At 44.1% G+C, this 18,691-nt stretch overlaps 1 protein-coding gene across 1 annotated transcript; it reads right to left on the bottom strand.

Moving 5' to 3' along the window:
* Nucleotides 1-5,882: 5,882 nt before the first annotated feature.
* On the bottom strand, nt 5,883-18,043 carry KCNJ2 (potassium inwardly rectifying channel subfamily J member 2). Its single transcript, XM_075014332.1, has 2 exons — nt 17,918-18,043; nt 5,883-12,145 (listed from the first exon to the last, which is right to left on the bottom strand). The coding sequence occupies exon 2, from the start codon at nt 11,936-11,938 to the stop codon at nt 10,655-10,657; it is 1,284 nt and encodes a 427-aa protein (XP_074870433.1). The 5' UTR covers nt 11,939-12,145; nt 17,918-18,043; the 3' UTR covers nt 5,883-10,654.
* Nucleotides 18,044-18,691: the final 648 nt, after the last annotated feature.

Genomic DNA, 18,691 nt, shown 5'->3' with positions numbered 1-18,691 from the left:
GCTTGTATTTATTTGTATGCTATTGAGGTTTCTGTAATAGTCACTCTCTCTCTCTCTCTCTCTCTCTCTCTCTCACACACACACACACACACAGAGACCCCAACATCTGCAAATAACCATCCAAGTTTCAAAGTGAAGAGTCATTACAAGTCTGTTGCAGAAAGGGGCAGGCACTGGGATGCATGAGTAGGAGCATTGCAAGCAGATCTAGGGAAGTAATTATTCTCCTTTATTCAGTACTGGTGAGGCTGCATCTGGAGTATTATGTTCAATTCTGGGGCCCATTACAGAAAGGATGTGAACAAATAGGAAAGACTCCAGCAGAGGATGACAAAAATGATTGGAGGGTGGGGAGGAAGCACATGAATTATGAGAAGAGACTGAGAGATTTGGGCTTATTTAGTCTACAGAGGAGATGAGGCGGGGGGTGAGGGGGTTGATAGCAGCTTTCAGCTACCTGAAGAAAGATTCCAAAGAGGATGGAGAGAGGCTGTTAACAGATAACAGAACAAGGAGCAAAGGTCTCAAGTTGCAGTGGGAAAGGTCTGGGTTGGATATTAGGAAACCTGTTTCACCAGGAGGGTGGTGAAGCTCTGGAATGGGTTACCTAGTCAGGTGGTAGAATCTCCTTCCCTAGAGGTCTTTAAATCCTAGTTGGACAGAGCGCTGGTTGTGATGATTTAGTTGCGATTGGTCCTGCTCTCAGTGGCAGGCTCGACTTGATCTCCTGGGATCTCTTCCAACTCTTTGATTCTATGAAAAGAAACAAAGGGAGGCACCAACACTTGTCAAGTGATAAGCGAAAGTGTGAATAAGAGGAATTGCAAATCATCGTTCTTTCCAGAACGTGCATTAAGATGAATGTGTTGGATTTTAGGTAACAAAAGAAACTCTACCCTCCCTGTGAGAGAAATATAGGGATTTAGGAATGGATTTGGGCTCCTATGGGAGAATTGCCAAATGCACAGAAAAACCTGACAGTGGCCTTTGTTCAGTGCCTTGGCCTATGTTGCATGTCTCTCTTCTGACAGCCATGCTGGAAGTGATACAAATAGCTCACATCATACCCCTGGCTTTCCCCTGGCAGTGTTACACCCACTACGACATTCTTTCCTCCTTTCCTAATGGGAAGAATATAGATGGGTCGTTGTCTGTGAGCTACCCGACTGACTCTCCCACCTCTCATATGGTGCAGTTCCTACAGCATTCTCAAGACACAAAGAGACACAGCCCTAAGCACTGTATAGCAGATCCCTCCTGCTCATTCACTCCAAGCCAGCTTCTGATTTCAACCACCTTGCTGTATTCTCTGATTTCAACCGAGTCACTTTGCATTTGTCCCTGTGTAGGGGAGATGAGAGAATGTGGCCCTCCTGCTGTAATGAATTAATAAGCTCTGAGAGAGTCATACTGTCTTTTAGGGGGTGATGTCTCCAGTTAGAATGCCCAGATTTCATGTTCTGTAGCACTCTGTACTTTCGTTTGGACTGACATTTCTGGACCTAAATACAGGTCTAAGCTTCAGCTGATGTACAATTGACTGTAAAAGTTTAAAATGCTTCCGAATCCCTCATGCAAGCTACCAGCCCAAGAAACAGACCTTCAGCAGGTCGGATTGTTCTAATTCTTCTACAGCCACAGAGTTTAAAAAGACAATAGCATCTTAGAGATTGTAGAACAGTCCTCAGGTAGTGATGGCCAAATTCACAGGTCAGTTCAAGTAAGACTTGAGAGGCAGTGAGTGTAACTTAGCCGTTGTTGCTTCCCTTCTGCTTCTCACAAACATAGGCTACACCCTCACCTTCTAAATTTATCAGTTATTTCAACTTAGACTCTAGTTTGATGTATACTGGGGGTTTACACAGCAGGGCAAATCCATATTGTAGATATGTTTCCCTGTTGTAAGACCCAGCTTTCCCAGATGTAATATAAATCAGTGAGTTATTTGGATAAATCTCCCCAGCGTAGTGCACCTCCAATATGGTTTGCGCTTTTTAGTCACGAGTGTCTTATTACTAATAATTATTTATTTTTGGCATTACAGTAGCAGCTAAGAACTTCTGGTGTAGACCAGAATCTCACTGGAGTGACTACTGTATAAAACCAAGACCGACCTTGCCCCCAAAAGCTTACAGTCTAAATAGTTACACTAGTGCACATTTGCTATTCTAGACAAACCCTTTTTAAATGCGCAGGCCCACTTGCTAATATGAAACTGATCCTGGTGCGACCATGCACAAAGTGTTTCAAAGGCATGACTCAGCCTTTTTAAGCCAGCCTCGCGATTGTGGAGGGTCTATGATTTTTTAAACAAGTTTAGATTCTTCTGATGTTTTTTTTGTTTTGTTTTGTTTTGTTTTTCTAGACTTCAAGCTTTTAGGTGACGCTCAGGTCACATATTCCGGCTTTACTCAGCAACCACGAAGTGTCTCTCTGCTGTTCTGAATAAACGCTGAACTGTTCACATCATTGCATAACTCTGGGAGCTCACGATTAAAAAGAAAAAAAAAAAGTATTGTGAGACGACTCTCATTGCCATTGAGAGAGTTTGAAACCCTGGTGCTGTTACCTCCACATTTCATCTCGGAACATGGCCTCACACAGTCTAAGGCCTTGTAGTCATAGCTGAAGTGCACCTACTCGCTGTGGAGTCTTGCGTGTGGGATGCATGGGGAGGGCTGCTCTCCCGTTGATGCTGGCTACTCTTCTCATCTTGGAGGAGCACAGGTGTTGATGGAAGCATGCTCGGAGATCAATTTACTACACTGATAGAAGCTAGAATAAATCAATGGCCAGTGGATTGATTCCTGCAGCACCAATCCACCACATCGGGTAGACAAGGCCTCACTACATCTGTGGAAGTTGGCATAGGTATAATGTAGGCTGAGGACCCAGAAGAGGGCAGCACAGTAAGAGAAGAGCAGCACAGGATAAAGTATTGCTCAAAATAAGCCTCTCTGGGCTTGTCTGTACTTACCGGGAGATCAACAATGTTGGTCCATTCAGGGTCAAACTTCAGGAGTTCGATTTCATGTGTTTGGTAGAGACGTGTGAAATCACAGAATACTAGGACTGGAAGGGACCTCAAGAGGCCATCGAGTCCAGCCCCCTGCCCCAATGGCAGGACCAAGTACAAATTGAAGTATGTAAGGTTGGCAGTTGACCCCTGCACTCCTTGGTATCGCAAGAAGTAAGGGAGGTCGACCAGAGAATCTCTCCTGTCAACCTCCTCGGTGAGGATGGTCAGATAAGTTGATTGCAGATAAGTTGATTCTAGCTATGCATTTGACTTACCTGCCAACTATTAACCAACTTCTGTATTTTGATCCAGGTTCTCAGCTAACATATATCAGAATGCCTCCATTGTCTGACTTTAACACATACACTTTCTGCTGACCTCCCGTCTATAATAACACTGGTTAGACAAATCAGTTAGTTGGTGTACACAGTTCTAAAAGTGTTTAACTTTGGGTAAGGCGGTTTGACTGCAGGACAGTCCAACTAACACACTTGTTATATTTTAGCTCTAAATTTGGCCTGGTTTAAAAACAAAACCAACAGATTTTCATGGGTTTCAATGCATCTGATTAAAAAGGCTTTCCAAGAGAGAGATTTTGACAAGGAAAGCTGAATTTATAATAGGAACCCTTACAGAGGACGAGGCTTTCTCTTGAAGATTCATTTATATGCCACTGAGGACTTGTAAAAGCCAAACATTCAGTGCACAGGTCAAAACTCAGTTTTAAACACTTCATATCATGCTTGGACATTGCAGCCTATTGAAAGCCTAATCATAGTGGCCTCATCTTCTTGACCAGAGAAGGCGTTCTGCAATGCTTAGGACTACAATATTGGATAATTTGTAAAATCTTCCACTTTTCCAGCTCCTTGCATATGGAGGCATAATAACTGACACCTGCTTGTGTTTGTGTGTTTGTCAGCCAGAGCATTATATATTGCTACAGTGTTGTCAGTTGGACACCTTCTTGTACCATTCAGTTTAAGGCTTCAAATCAGAGTGGGGCACATCCCTTAACCTGAAAGCAGAGCCATCCCATTCATAGGATGAGTAAGGGCAACCACTCTAGGACCCATGGTTTGGGGAAATGGATGGGGCAGCTGCCCCAACTGTCCTACATATGAGGAACCCGGGGGATTATGGGACGCAACAGCCGTCCAACTCCCAGTTCTCCCCTCACCACCGGGGCAGTGGGAGCTGGAGTGATCTCACAGCCCTCTCTGCCTTGTCACACCACCCTCCCGGCCCACCAGGCCTCTCTTCTCTGTAGCAGCTGGAAGTAGAGTGGTCCAGCTCGGGGAACTCTGCTTCCCACCTTCACAGAAAAGCGGAGCACAGTGGGACAGGCGGGTGGTGCAGTGGGGCACGGCAGACGGCTGGGCCACTCTGGCTCCCATCACCTGTATAGTGAGTGGTTGGGACGGGGAGGTGAACCTTTCTGCGGCTGTGCCTGGCCCCTGTATTTCCCTGGGCCATGTTGCTCGTGGGAAGGAGACAAGTTGGGGGGCAGAAGCCGGGGGGGGCTTGGAGAAGTGGCAGAGTGGGGCAGAGGGAGTGGCAGGGCCAGCAGCAGGGAGTTTACCCTTTGATCCCATGGGGGTGGGGCACATCCCAGGCCTCAAGTGCCCCTTGGAACAGCCCTGCCTGAAAGGATAGAATGAAGGACACGGACCAGGTCAGAGCTTGTACCTTGCTTTACAAAAATGGTCAGTATTTGGGCCTCCTATCGTGGACTGGAGAACTGATGCATGGAGAGACGGCGCTATATGCCCAGGGTCATGCAGGGAGCTGAGTGGTGGAGGCCAGAATAGAAATCCAACTGAAAGATAAGCAAACACCCACACAAAATGATGCAAGTTCATCTGGTTTTTCAGCTTATCTATTACAGGGACATATTTCATTTCCAGGTACTCAAGCATGCCTCCAGCTGACATCCACAGGCACCACAGATGTGTACCCTGAAGACAGCCTGTGGTCTATCATCTGTCATATTAGACTTAGAATTCTAAATAAACTGCGGAGTTTATGATCATGAACCAAGTCTGTCTGGAATAGAGGTAAAAGTGGAACATCCCTTTAAAGATGGAGAATGGAGAGGGAAGCCAGTTGGAGCTGTGGCTCCCATTTTATTTTCAGATTCCTTCCCAAACCTCACGAGAGGTCAGTTTCTGCATCGAGTGTCCATCCCCCACCCCCCATTATGATTCTTGGTGAATACATCCACACTTCTTTCCAGGCCCTTTGTAATCCATTGCTTCATCAAACACAAACACGCTGTACGTGCCAACAGAGAGGGAGCCATGTTAGTCTGAATCCTAATAAAACAAACCTGAGTCCTGTAGCACTTTAAAGCTTCACGAAAGAATTTATTAGGTGATGAGCTTTCGGGGGGCAGACCCACTTCTTCAGATCTGGAGATAGTGCTGTACTGGAAATGGTGCTGAAAATGAATTGGTATGCATCATTTCCAGTACAGCACTATCTCCAGATATGAAGAAGTGGGTCTGCCCCCCGCCCGCCCCCGAAAGCTCATCACCTAATAAATTCTTTTGTTAGGTTTTAAAGCGCTATGTTGTATGAGAGAAGAGTGGTGAGGTACCTCTGGGCCCGGCAGATCAGAAAGTGGCACCTCTGAGATTCTCATCTCAGAGGCCTGCATCTTTGGGCCTGGCAGGTCAGAGCCCTGGCACCTCTGAGTTTGCTGCATCAGCTGTGAAAGTAAAAAAAAAAAAAAAAAAAAAAGTGACTTCAGCTCCCACACCTTTCATTACAAATGAAGCATTGGCCAGGTGGTTGAGGCTCTGGAGCAATGTGGCCTCTTATTTATTTCCATCCATGCACAGAACAAAATGCATATGGGTGCCAAGGCATGTGCAGATGTGTACCATCAGTGGAAATGCATGCTGCTGGTGATGGGTGCTCTGCTGATCAGCTGGGAGACACCTGAATATCTCCTGGATGTCCGTCCAAGCGCTCAGCTGACTGGTAACACTGGCCTGTTGTAGGGCTCTGAAAGCCTGACTTTAATTCTCACTTCAACCAGTCTTCCTGTGCAACTTGAAGAAAGTCATTTAATCACTCTGGGGCAAATCCTGATCTGGTGTAAATTGCCATATGAGACAATAAGGGTTTGTGTCTTGGTTCCTAAACTGCAAAAGCAGAACAATATCACCTTTCCTCCTGCCCTTTGTCTACTAATATTACAGTCTTTTGAGGGAAGGGACTGTCTCTCACAATGGTTACCAAGGGAGGCACTTTACAGGGGCTCCTATTTTGTTTGCAGGCACTACTGCAATACAGGTAAGTAGTAACATTCTGACCCACCATCCGCAAACAGAAGATACAGGCAGCAGATTGTTGGGGTTTTTTATTATTATTATCATTATTATTATTATTATTATTATTTAGACATAATAAAATAGGACAATATATAAAAATCTGTACAATCCATGATTTGTGCAGTACATTAGGAAGACTTTGATACAAAAAGGCTGCAAACAGGAAAATAGTAATGGACAATTGTCAAAGCTCTCGATTGTTCAGCTTACAATAGCTGCAGATTACAAGTCATCATATAATAAATTTCTAGTTGGCGACGGGATGGCAACTCTGCAGCATCCTTCTGCCTTAAAATGGTCAAGAGCAGCCATAGTTTAAAGACATTACAGTACTTCTCAGTTTTACCTTGTAATCCAATATGGAAACAAAAAGGACCTAAGAGACCAAATAAAACATACAAACCCTTTGTCTTTGCCAAGAGAGAACAAGTGCTATTGTAACACCACAAATAGTTATCAGGTTTGGGAGAAGGTATCATTAAACACAACTAAAATGTAGTGATTTTCAGCCTTGCTACTTACACAGAAAACACCTAAGGCCAGGTCTACACTAGACCTGAAAGTCGATTTCAGATACACAATTCTAGCTACAGCAACAGTGTTGCTAGAAGTGACGTATTGGGAATCGACTTATGTGACTGTCTCCACTAAGGAAGTTCTACAGGAGCTTTTCCCCCCCATCAACCTCCCTTACTCCTTACACTAGTGAGGAGCACAGGGGTTGGCTGCTGACCCCAGACAGATCGATTTTGCGTGTCTTTACCAGACACGCAAAATCGAACTCCAGAATATTGACCCTGACTGAGTCGATCTTCCTGGAAGTGTAGACAAGCCCGAAGAGACATAGGAGAGAAATAACACAGCCCAAGCTGTCTCACAAAAGCCTTTTGTCATTGTAGGCAGTATATGTTTCAGACATTAAGTCTTATTCAAGTATTTTCAGGGAAGGGCAGAAATAACTCATTCCCCCCCAACTCCCCAAGCAAAATACATAAACCACCTGTGCCAGACATTAAAGACACTGAGCCAACTTCATCTTTGGGGTGTGGCCATAGCTTACAGGCCTGATCCAAAACTTTTAAAGCTAACAGAACGACTCTCATCTGTTTCAATAAGCATTTGGATAGATTGTGAGATATAATTTTTTCCCACTATCACTCCATATGAGCGCTGTCAGTCACTCTGCAGGCAAAAAGAAAAAGAAACAAAAACAGAAAAGGAAAAGAAAGGAAAGGAAAGGGAAAAGAAAAGATTAATCAACCCCACAACAGTTCAACCTGTACTGGGCTTACCAAGGCACGTTCAGAAATGTATTTAAAAGGTTTCAGAAATGAACAAGGGGTGGGAAGGGTACCATGAAATATACGTTGCAGGCGGGTCAGATCTCTTTCCTAGCAGCTTCCACAAGCCAAAGGCCTAGTGCAAATCTGCAATGCTAGATTCCATCGGAAGAGACAAAGGGTTACTCAAAAATAAAAAAAAAGAAATCCAGCAGAGAGTGCAATGGCTCACCTAACTATCCACTCTCAACAAGACTAGCAATCTGAAAGCTTGTAACTTTTAAAAATGCCAGTAACTAGAAAATAGTTTCAAATTAGAAGTCCATGCTTAAATAAATAACAGAAGGTCATAGCATTAGGAACCCTATAAGGCTTGCACATATTTGCTAAAACCATGCTAACCAGTAGCATCTAGGTACTAGCTGGCAAAAACTTGAATTGAATTTATACTTTCTATGGATTTATTTAACTTTCCATTTTTCTTTTTCTCCTTTACAGACGCCTATTTACATTTGGCTTTAAATATGAAAATACTTGATAACCTTTATAAAATGTACATTTAAAAAAATTTTCTGAAAAACTGTGACTTGGAAAAAAACTGTGCACCAGAAATTTCAGATTTTTTTCCTTGTTTGGTTTTATTTTTTTCTTAAAGAAACCATCAGAAGCTTTATTTATTTATTTTCCCTTATCTCTTCTCCCTGGCTCTGATGTTTCATAACTCCTAAGTGGGGTACTGTGTATTCTGGAGTAAACTTACTGGGGGAAAAGATTCCCTTTTCACCATCTCCTTCCCCTCCATTTCCTCCCTCCCCCCATTGCATCTTCATTTGTTTTACATTTCACTGAATACTCTTTGGTTTCGTTGTTTTCCTTTACAAGAATATCACGATAGCAGCACAAGTAACGTTCAGTTTCATTCACTGGTTATGACCCAAAATTGTGTTCAAGTTGCCATGTGGGTTTAACACCCTTTCCCCCCGCCCCACCCATAAATAGTTTTAGTATTTGTATTTAAATACCATCTGCCCTCTTTAATATCACGAGCTATCTTTACAATGTAAAATTTCCACAGTTTTTGAACCCACCTACTCAGGCTACTGTAAATACCATCTTTTCAGAAACCACCATGTCATTGCAGGCATTCCCTTCAGGCAGGGCTGTAAGGGGCCAGAGCCCTTCACAGATGTCCATTTGCTGAAGACATGAGACCTAGAACAAGCTGTTTTTTAATGGCATACAGTGATCCAATACTGTAAAAGAGTTGACTAGGGTCAATTGCCCATCCCCACCCCCCCACCATTCTCTCCCCTTGAGGAACCTTCCAATGCAGCTAAGATACATGCTTGATCTTACAGGCACAGAAAACATTGAGGCGTTCCTGACAAGCCACAGTATCATTTGAACCATGGCTTCATGTAAGATCACAAGAATTAAGGACGTGTTTCCTCCACTGATAGCTCAATTGATGTTCACAGGTGAAAAGGAGGAGGGCAAGGGAACTCTTTTACAGTATTATCTTCAAATAACCCTTTTTTCCAACAGATCCAGAGCACACTATTACACCATGTCTGACACCAGTGCTAAAGAGAAATTTTCCCAAAGCCTTCTTTACTATTTCAGATTGCTCTGTTACAACTTTCCTCCTGGACTCCTCCCCTTTTCCCCCTCATCCTCCACAGGGATTTTCAGGTTGCTCCGCTCCCCTATGTCTAAATGCCTGCTTCAGCTGAGTTAGCCTTTAGCGCGGATAAGCAGCCGTGCACACCCCTAGCCTCCTTTAACGGGACACGTCATGACAGCCTGCAGCGTGTCTGATGGCTCAGTTCTCAGAACGCTGGGTCAGCACTAAGAGCGCTCTAAGTCCTAGAAGCAGTTATGGAATGTGTGTAGAATAACACTTGACCTTCTGCTGTAGCCTGGCTGGTGTTTTGTTAACAGGAAAGAACAGATGTTTGCTTCGCCCTCCCCCACCACCCCAATTTTTTCCTTCTTGTAAAAAGAATGCAGGAGAGTTTGTTTTCCCGCATGGGGGAGGGAAATGCCTCACTCACTTAGATCTGAGTATGCCACTCTAATTTTCTGAATAAGGTGCAAAATGAGGCCCTTTAAAAAAAGTCTGAGGTTCAAAATTTGTTTGTTTAAAGCAGCCTGTTTCATTTAAATAAACTCCACTGTGCAAAACTGTGCATTTTTCTTTGGTATCTATTTAGGTAGTTTTAAATTCATTTTTAGATAGATAATTAAAATTTATCCCTCCTCCCTCTCCAAAAAAACATCTGCTGGAGGCTACCAGTTGGCCTTATGTTACATAATGCCCCTTACGTAACTGGAAAGAGAGAGAAATTGATTCTAGCTATCAAACTACTGGCCTCAAAAGAAGTTCAGACTATACGGCAGCATTGGCCTTGTTTGAAGTGTGATCATGAATGTTTCAACCCACAAAGTTCAATGCTGAATTCTTTTTGTTTAAGTTACAAACAAAAGAAAAAGAAAAAAAAAACTACATGGCCACAAAAAATATTACAATTTGTGTTCATGTAGTTAGCAGCAGCTTTCTTCAAATAATAATAAAATAATAATAAAATAATAAAATAATAATAATAATAATAACAACAACATTAATAATAAGGCAGAGTCTTGCCTTTGTTATGCCATTAAAAACATTCTTGTTCCCTAGAAAGAAGCATTCTGGAAAAAGTTGAAAAAAATAACCCAACCAAAGCTTGCCTGCAAGTTCAAGTTTTGTAAAAAAATACATACATAATTTATTCTACAATATATATGTGCCTTCTGGTCACACTTAGATATTGTTTAGTGCTTTGCATTTAGAGGTCATTTTCTGCTGTCTCTCCTCCACAGACAGCCGTAAAACCAACTTAGGTTCCTCCAGACCACTTGTCATCATGCTGTTCTTCAACAGTACCATCGTTGCTTTGGGCCAGCTCTCAGCTCACTGCCTTTGACTGACAGATTTTCCTTTTTAACCAAAAGATAACAGAGAGAAAGTCAGTCAGTCATATTTCAGATTCCCGCCTTAGCGGCCTAGGTTCTAGTGGCAGCCCTGCTTGGTTATGATGGTCCATGTCTGGGTGAGTGTCTGTGCTCGTGCTTTCGGGAAGTCCGTTGTCACTCTCCTCTTCTTCTTTGCTGGTGAGGGCCACTTCATTCTCATAGCAAAAGGAATTTGCATTAGAAAGAATGTACTTCTTTTCTGCTAAGTCTCTGGCACTGCAAAGGGGTGTGTTGGGCACTTCGTACGTTTTGTGGAACCTCGAGTAGTCCACTTTGTAGTAATTCTTCTCTTCGAAGAGCACAGGCTCATAACGGTGGCCCCAGAGGATTTCATTTGCCAGATATGAACTACGGCACTGGGTAGTCATGGCAGTTGCTTCCACCATGCCCTCTAAGATTACTACAATTTCAAAGTCTGCATTGTCCATGTCTTGCTTACTGTAGTCATACAAGGGACTTTGTTCATCTATTTCGTGGACAATTGTAATTGGGGAGACTAGGAATATGCGGTCTATGCCACTGTCAAACCCAACGTTGATGTCTATTTGGTCCAAGGGGATGTATTCGCCTTCAGAGGTCACCCTGGATTTAAGAAGCTGGGCTCGCACATGTGCCTCCACCAAGTGGCTTTTTCGTAGGTTTCCAACACGCCACATTAAGCACAGTTTCCCATCCCTCAGGGCCACAACAGCATTGTGGCTGAAGACAAGAGTTTCATTTCTCTTTTTTGGCTTCGCCATCTTTGCCATGACAGCCCCAATGATGAACGCATCAATGATGCAGCCTACGATAGACTGGAAAACCACCATGAAGACAGCAATGGGGCACTCATCTGTGACACACCTAAAACCATACCCAATTGTTGTCTGGGTTTCGATGGAGAAGAGAAAGGCAGCCGTGAAGCTGTTCACATTGGAGACACATGGTTTGTAGTTTGCTGTCTCCTCCAGATCCCCATGCAGCAGAGCAATCAGCCAAAACACACAGCCAAAAAAAAGCCATGAAAGGATGAAAGCCAGACAGAAGATAACTAGCATCCATCTCCAGCGAATATCCACGCAGGTGGTAAAGATGTCTGCCAGGTAACGTTGTCCTTTCTCACCCACATTAATGAACTGGACGTTGCAGTGGCCATCTTTCTTGACAAAGCGGCTCCTGCACTGCTGTCTAGTGTGTACCTTGCTCTTCCCATTCCCGAAGCCATTGGCAACTGCCATAGTTGCCAGCTTCATGCCATCCTCCTCTGAGGACACAATGCTATAGCGGTTGGTTCGCACGCTGCCCATCACTACAGCTGTGGACTGAGGTGTTTCTGCTTTAGAAAACAGTCTGAGTTTCTGCAGAACCCTTTGGAGAAACAGTTTTGAAAGTTCTAGAGGAACACACACAGAAAAAAAAAAGAGTTTCCAACAACCCTTGGATCTACCAAGGAGAGTCTTCAGACATGCAGAGTTAGCTTAGCAATTAAACATCCGTCATAGAGACAGCATGGTCTGCAAGAGAAAGACAAATGGCATGTTAGAACTCAAAAGAACAGGACAATGAATGAAAGCTTCATAAAGACCAAAGCCTCCAAATCCACACAATTAATTTTTCAATCAATTCATGTCTATACATGGAATTGTCTTGGGGCACAGAGATTCTCCATTTGTGGTGATGGATTGACAAAACTGACATCCTTTATACAAAGAAGTCATCAATCTTTCTGTAGCAAGCACTGTAGTGAACATGTCTTACCGGTCTGCAAGCAATATTAACTTAAAAGCAGGAAATACAAGACTTGAACTAGCACATACACCTGCACTTTTGGCTAACTTTAAAATGGTGAATGAGCTTTAACACATTCATGTCTGTTCTAATCTCAAACTGATTTACAATGACACAGAAATCTGTCTCTCAGGGTCTATTCTATCCAAGCTACAGGTGCGTGTTAATTAAAGGAACAAGTGCATTATAAAGATCAAATTTAGCTCTGTTGATATTCCACCAACCTCCACGATATTACACTTGTGTGGAATTTAGCCCTTTACAAGCCCATTAAAGCAAAAGTCATGCATTCTTTCTCAGCAACAGGAATAAAGCCATAGAGGCTATACTGGCAACTATTTAAACCAAAGTCACAGCAGTGTGGTGAGATCCAAACAACCATTAAATTCACAGTAGGAAATCATCACACAAACCAAATGGGACCACAGCCAGCTCCCGCAGAAGTTATTGACAAATCACTTTACCAGAGGCAGAACTGACGTAACATCTCTGTGATGCTTTGCTAGTGATTCCAGGGCACTTTCCTCTCTGGAGATAAAGGGGATTCCACCTCCAAAAGGAGAATGGTCCCGAGTTTTCCTCGTGACTGGAAAATCAATGGTTGGGGACATGGTGAATACGAACTGTGTTTGCTGAAGAGGTCACCAAAGGAGATATGGTTTTGACCTAGTGTTTGCTTTTAACAAGTTGTATACTAAAGCGAAGTCTAGTCTGCAAGCTTCTTGTTGACAGAGCACGCATCCAGACTGCAGGTCTCTCGGAAGATAGATATGCAGGTCGGGAGTGTTCTGTCGACATCTCTGTACACCTCGTTCCATGAAGAAGAAGGGATGTCTAGACAGAGGGGGGGTTTCTGACATTTGGCCCCAGGTGGATGGGCCAAATGTCGGAAAAGCCTTCCCCAACAGAAATGTTGGCTAAAGATCTGCCAGTCGCTGTGTGCAATTTATATATCTTTTGATGACAGTTCCCAAGTATAGACACAGCCTAAGTGACCTAGGCTGTGGTTACACAAGCAAGTTTTGCCAAATAAACCCCAGTTTTGTCATCAAAATTGGTGGAAAGTCCATGCACAAAATGCGTTTTGTCGACAAAACTCAGCGCTTCCACTGGCAGCACTCTGCCTCTCAGCCGTAAGGCATAATGCTGCTGTCAACAGATTCCGTCAACAAAAAAGCTGCATGGATGCTCTGGGGGGTAGGGGCCTTCCCTTAACAGACAGGGCATCCAGAACAATAGGCAGTCCTGTCTGTTGTGCTTCTGGGGGCCTGTTTTGTCAAGAGACCAGCCGGGCACTTCAGCCGTTCTGTCGACAGAGCAGAACGCTTTTCCGATCTGCTTTTGTGTGTGGCTGCACTCTATTGACAGAAGTTTTGTCAGGCAATCCCTTCCAACAGTGACTCCTGCCAACAGATCACTGTAGTGTAACCACAGCCCTACTGCATTGCAGGAGATTTAACTGAAATACCATGAAGGAGGCAAAAGAATTGTTATACTCTCCCCCGCTCCCCCTGACCCGCATGCACACCAAAAAGAACGTCAGACCTGATTTTTACCACAGCAGGAGATCTTAGTACCAACCACGTAAGTGGGCGTGTACACTAAAATGTCTTTTGTTAACTGACATTAATAAAACCAATCTGACTCAGTTCTAAGAACTGACAGAATTAAATCAAGCAACGCGTAAGATTTTTGAATGTGAAAGAACTTGCACGGGCTCTGGCTGTCCTCCCTGACCTGGGAGCAGTAAGGTTAAAGAGTCAGACCACATATAGGAACTGACTACGGTCCAATAACACTTTTAAAACCTTAGGCAGCTATGCTGAATTTCAGGGACTCCAAACAGTTCCTTTCCCCTATATCTCTGAGGTGCAGCACAAACGCTAAGGTAAACAGATGTGTGTAACAAAACAGGAGGTGGCAAGCAGAAAGCGTAAGCTTCTCTCACGTGCATACACACTTCAAGTCACTGTGTAAGAATGTGGCCTAAAACGAATTTCCTGAGCTTAGTCGTTGGTGACTCCTGCTGTGTATGATGCATTTGGCAGCTTTCGACTTTCAAAATACCCCGTTTGAATACAGCTTTCCTATTAATTTATAAAGATGATACAGTGCTGTTACTCTTCTACCTGCCTGAATATTTTGTCTGTATTTTTTGGGGGGGAGGGGTTCAGAATGGAGAGTCTCAGTCCCACCAATATATAACTCTCTGAACTGTCTGACACTTACCAGCCATCATGTAGAACTTCAAAGATGATCTGAAGAAGTGGGTCTGCCCCACGAAAGCTCATCACCTAATAAATTATTTATTAGTCTGTAAATCCTACAGGACTGCCGGTCTGTTTTGTTAGACTACAGACTAATGTCGCTACCTCTCTGTTACTGTCTAACATTTAGTTTGAGATTTTCTGTTGGCTTGAAACTCCATCTAAAACCAAAGGCAAGTGGAAAAGCCAAATTACTATTTATATGTTCCATGAAAAGGAACAGCTCACTGAAAAATCATTGCACTGGTTTGCAGATTAATCACTTTTATAAACCACATCCTAAAATCACAGTCAGGTTGAACTTTCATGTGCTAAGCAGGTTTTGATCCAAGGAGATGGAAAGACATAGTCTTGGAACTAATTTGGTCATTTTTCCGCATTGTCTCTTGGATTTCTAGCGGGTGGGGAGGGGACAGCTGTGAATATGAAGGTCCTGAATGTACAACTTTACCAAAAAAAAAAAAAAATCTTGACCCCAAGACATTTGTTTAAATTCCACATGTCAATGAAACCATAATGCCAGTTTCTGACAAATAGTCTTCCATATTTCGTACTCTGGAAATAGCATTGGACACCTACAGTTGTCATAGTTCCATTGCTAATGATAGCATTTCTTCCACTGAATGTACATCTGCACAATATTATTAGTTAATAGATGTGCCACTGCACGTGTTATGCCTTTGGAAGCAAAAACTGCATTCACTTTGGCTGAAATCTTCCTGAAACACTGAAGTGCAGCCTTGTGGGCATCTCTTTCCCATGTTTACAGACAGTATCTTGACGTTTAGACAACAAAACTCAGGCACGTGCCACATGGTATAGGGCTGGTCATAGGATAACACAAGTTGCCTCTCATCCTTCTGTGTGCTTTGAGTAGCTAGGATACGAGGAGCTGAGAGGAAGGGTGAGCTTGCAATAATTCTGCAGTCAGACTCACAGCTGGTGAAACACAATGGGCCTGATCCTGCCCCCACTCAAGACAGTGGCAAAATTCCCATTGACTTCAAGGCTCAGGTTGTATTAATGTGGCGGGGGGGGCAGGGGAGGAATCAACAGATCCACCAGTCTGCAGATCTGAACATGATGTATCTTAAACACTTCCACTTGGCTATAGTGAGAGCTGGGGACAGTAAGGGATACGGGATCAGGCCCTACACAAAAAGTGTATTCAAAGCTAAAACTGCACTGACCTAGGATGAAACAATCATCCATCAGCCCAGTTGTAATGCAAATAATTTATTTCCAAACATCATCATGGTATCATAGAATCATAGAATCCTAGGGCTGGAAGGGACCTTAGGAGGTCTTGAGGACAAAGAGAGCCAAATCCACAGCCCCCACTGGGAAAAAAAATTGTCTGTAGTATTGGCCCCATTGCAAAAGGACACAAGTGGACAGACGTAAACCAAAATACTTTATTCACCCCACTATCTCACCCTGAAAAAACAACAGGAGAAACTTAGAGAAGTGCTGAAACCAGTTGCTGGCTCGCATGCAGGTTCACTACAATGCAGGATGGCATCAGAATTGAAAACGGGTAGTTTGTTACTAGGGAAGGCTTGGAAAGGGCTAGTCACATAATGCCTTTCTGAACACAAGCTGATTCAGCAACAGCAACAAAATCTCCAAGAGCTCATAAGGAAAAATAATGACCTTGGGTGGCTGCAATGTGTGCAGATTGAGTGGAAGAGGAACGTGTGGAAGAGTTTCCAATTGATCGGAGATAGAGATATTACAGGAGTTCAGAGACAGAAAGATACCGCTAATGAGTGTTTCGGGCAGGTATTCCCAAGCTGACGCCACACTGCTCTGCATTGTGTGTGCAGGGCACATGTTGCTAAGTGAGTACAACTGCCTTAGTGAAACACCTTCCTCTCTCTCCTGTAAACAGAACAGCAGAGCTGTCTGCCAAGATATATAGAAAAAACAAAGTCCATACTCTCTCTATATATTAGGCAGAAATGTTCAGGTGTAAAGGCTCAGTGACCTGCTCCCAGCCCCTTATGTTATTTAAAAGTTGTTAGCCCAAACTCCTTTAATTTCCCAACTTGTTGGACTAGAGTATTTGAGGCATACCAAGTATTTAATGCTAAGCCAGTTTAGATCATGACAGAATTTCTTTATGAAAACAATGAAGACATTAGAGAAAAGAAAAATAAGCAATGCAGGGAAAGGTGCCTGGCAAAAAAGGGAGAAAAGTAAGTGGCACTGTCATATGAGAAGCTGCTTCTTTGCAGATCTCAGGATATTTCTAGATAATGACAAAGTAACTACAAATGAAATACTCATCACCAGGGGGTGTAGTTGACGTGCTGGCTAGAGGCTAGAAAGGCAAACAAGTGTAAAGGTAAGGCAGCGAACACAGAAAAGAATAAATAGATAACTAAAGCCTGGGGAGTAGAAATTGGCAGGGAACGTATGCTTTTAACATGTAGAACAGTGTTTAAGCATGTTCTGCAACAACTGACTCCAGACAAGCTCCCAAGTTCATGAAAAGCACTTGCTTGGTTAAAATGGAAAAGCTTGTACACTGCAGCCATAAATAAATCTACCATTTCCTATATGCAATTTTTTTTCAACTGTCATGAATCAAGTTAAAATGACGCAATCTCTCCACAGCCATTCAAACCACAATGGCTTTTTTCTTACTTCTTCTTTTTGCCAGAGCCATTAAGAAAGAATTCCACAAGTTGCTCTGAAGCCGCTTTCACAGACAGCGGTCAACGTGTGGTGTTATGAATAAATGCCAGGGTGTTGTGCAAGGGTGACAGAACATTAATTTTTTGTAAATGAATCTTAACTCTGTCATTCATTATGCTTTGAATTTTTCCCTCTCTTCTAGAATTTCTGAAAGAAAAGAAAAGAAAAAGCCTAGGACAGTGCAAAGGAGAGTTTTCATGCTAACTTCCAAACCGCCCCCAAAATGCAATATCCTTCCAGTGGCAGCTGGAACATAAACAGATGCTGAAGTGTTCCAAGCACACCTAGTTAATCATGTTCCCTGGGGAGGTTATGGTGTATGAGAAATGGCAAAGCTCTCCCTTGCCAAGACTATGCAGAAAAGTGCAGAGAAAAATTAAACCTGATAGTCAGGCACACACACAGACTTGACACACACCCCTTCGCTCCCCAGCAAGCCAGGCAATAGACAATCGAGGGTGGCATTTCGGAAGTGCCTGTGTTGCAGACTTTGCTACTGAAAGACGCAGGTTAAAATAAAGTACTCCTTACCTGTTAGTGGATTTAAGCTGGGGATGTATATACTTAAAAGAGTGTAAGATCCAGTGGCTAGACGGGGAATCAGCGCACCAATCCCAAGCTCCCTACCCCGCTGCACTGCTTGCAACTCAATCCCTCCATGAGCTACTGCCTCTCTTTTGAGGGCGGCCATGTGATTTTTAATACCGGCTCGGCAGTCTCCGCCCTGCGGGCTGCCCCCGACCAATGGGGCAAGGGGGGCCGGCTCAGCCTTGGCCAGATCTCCGCCGGAGCGCCTGGCTCCGCTCAGAGTTGGGGATTGCCGGCGGGGGGTGCGGAGCCGGCGAGGGTGGCTCTCCTGCAGCGGGGCTTCGCTCACGCCTTGCCCCGGGGACAGGGGCGCCAGGCTGGGGCGTGGCTCCCCTGCGCCCAGGGCGCACTTCACCACACGGGAAGCCTGCCCCCTGTGCGCTCCCGGGCGCAGCGGGCTTCCATTTGGGGGGCCGGGAGGGGCAGACATGAGAGGTGCGCCAAGGGAGGGTACACCGGGGAGCTAAGGAAGGCAGGCGCAGGGAGCAGTGGAACGAGGAGGGTTGCCAGCCTTCCAGGATCGGCCTGGAGTCTCTTGAATTAAAGCCTAATCTCTAAACCAAGATGATGAAATCCCCTGGAGAACATCCAGCCAGACCTGGCACCCCTGGGTGGGGGCGGGTGGGCAGGCGCTTGAGGGTTATGCCCCACTGGGAGCTAGGTGAGAAGAAATGGAAGCAGAGGTGAGGGAGGGTTGGAAGCGATAGGGTGAGAAGG

The sequence above is a fragment of the Carettochelys insculpta genome, chromosome 20 (assembly GCF_033958435.1).
Source record: "Carettochelys insculpta isolate YL-2023 chromosome 20, ASM3395843v1, whole genome shotgun sequence".
Lineage (NCBI taxonomy): Eukaryota > Metazoa > Chordata > Testudines > Carettochelyidae > Carettochelys > Carettochelys insculpta.
Note: the sequence above shows the minus strand (reverse complement) of the source record. Positions and strands in the feature narration are given on the sequence as shown.

Coding starts and splice junctions, on each gene's coding strand:
- KCNJ2 (XM_075014332.1), bottom strand. CDS start 11,938: ATGGGCAGCGTGCGAACCAACCGCTATAGCATTGTGTCCTCAGAGGAG.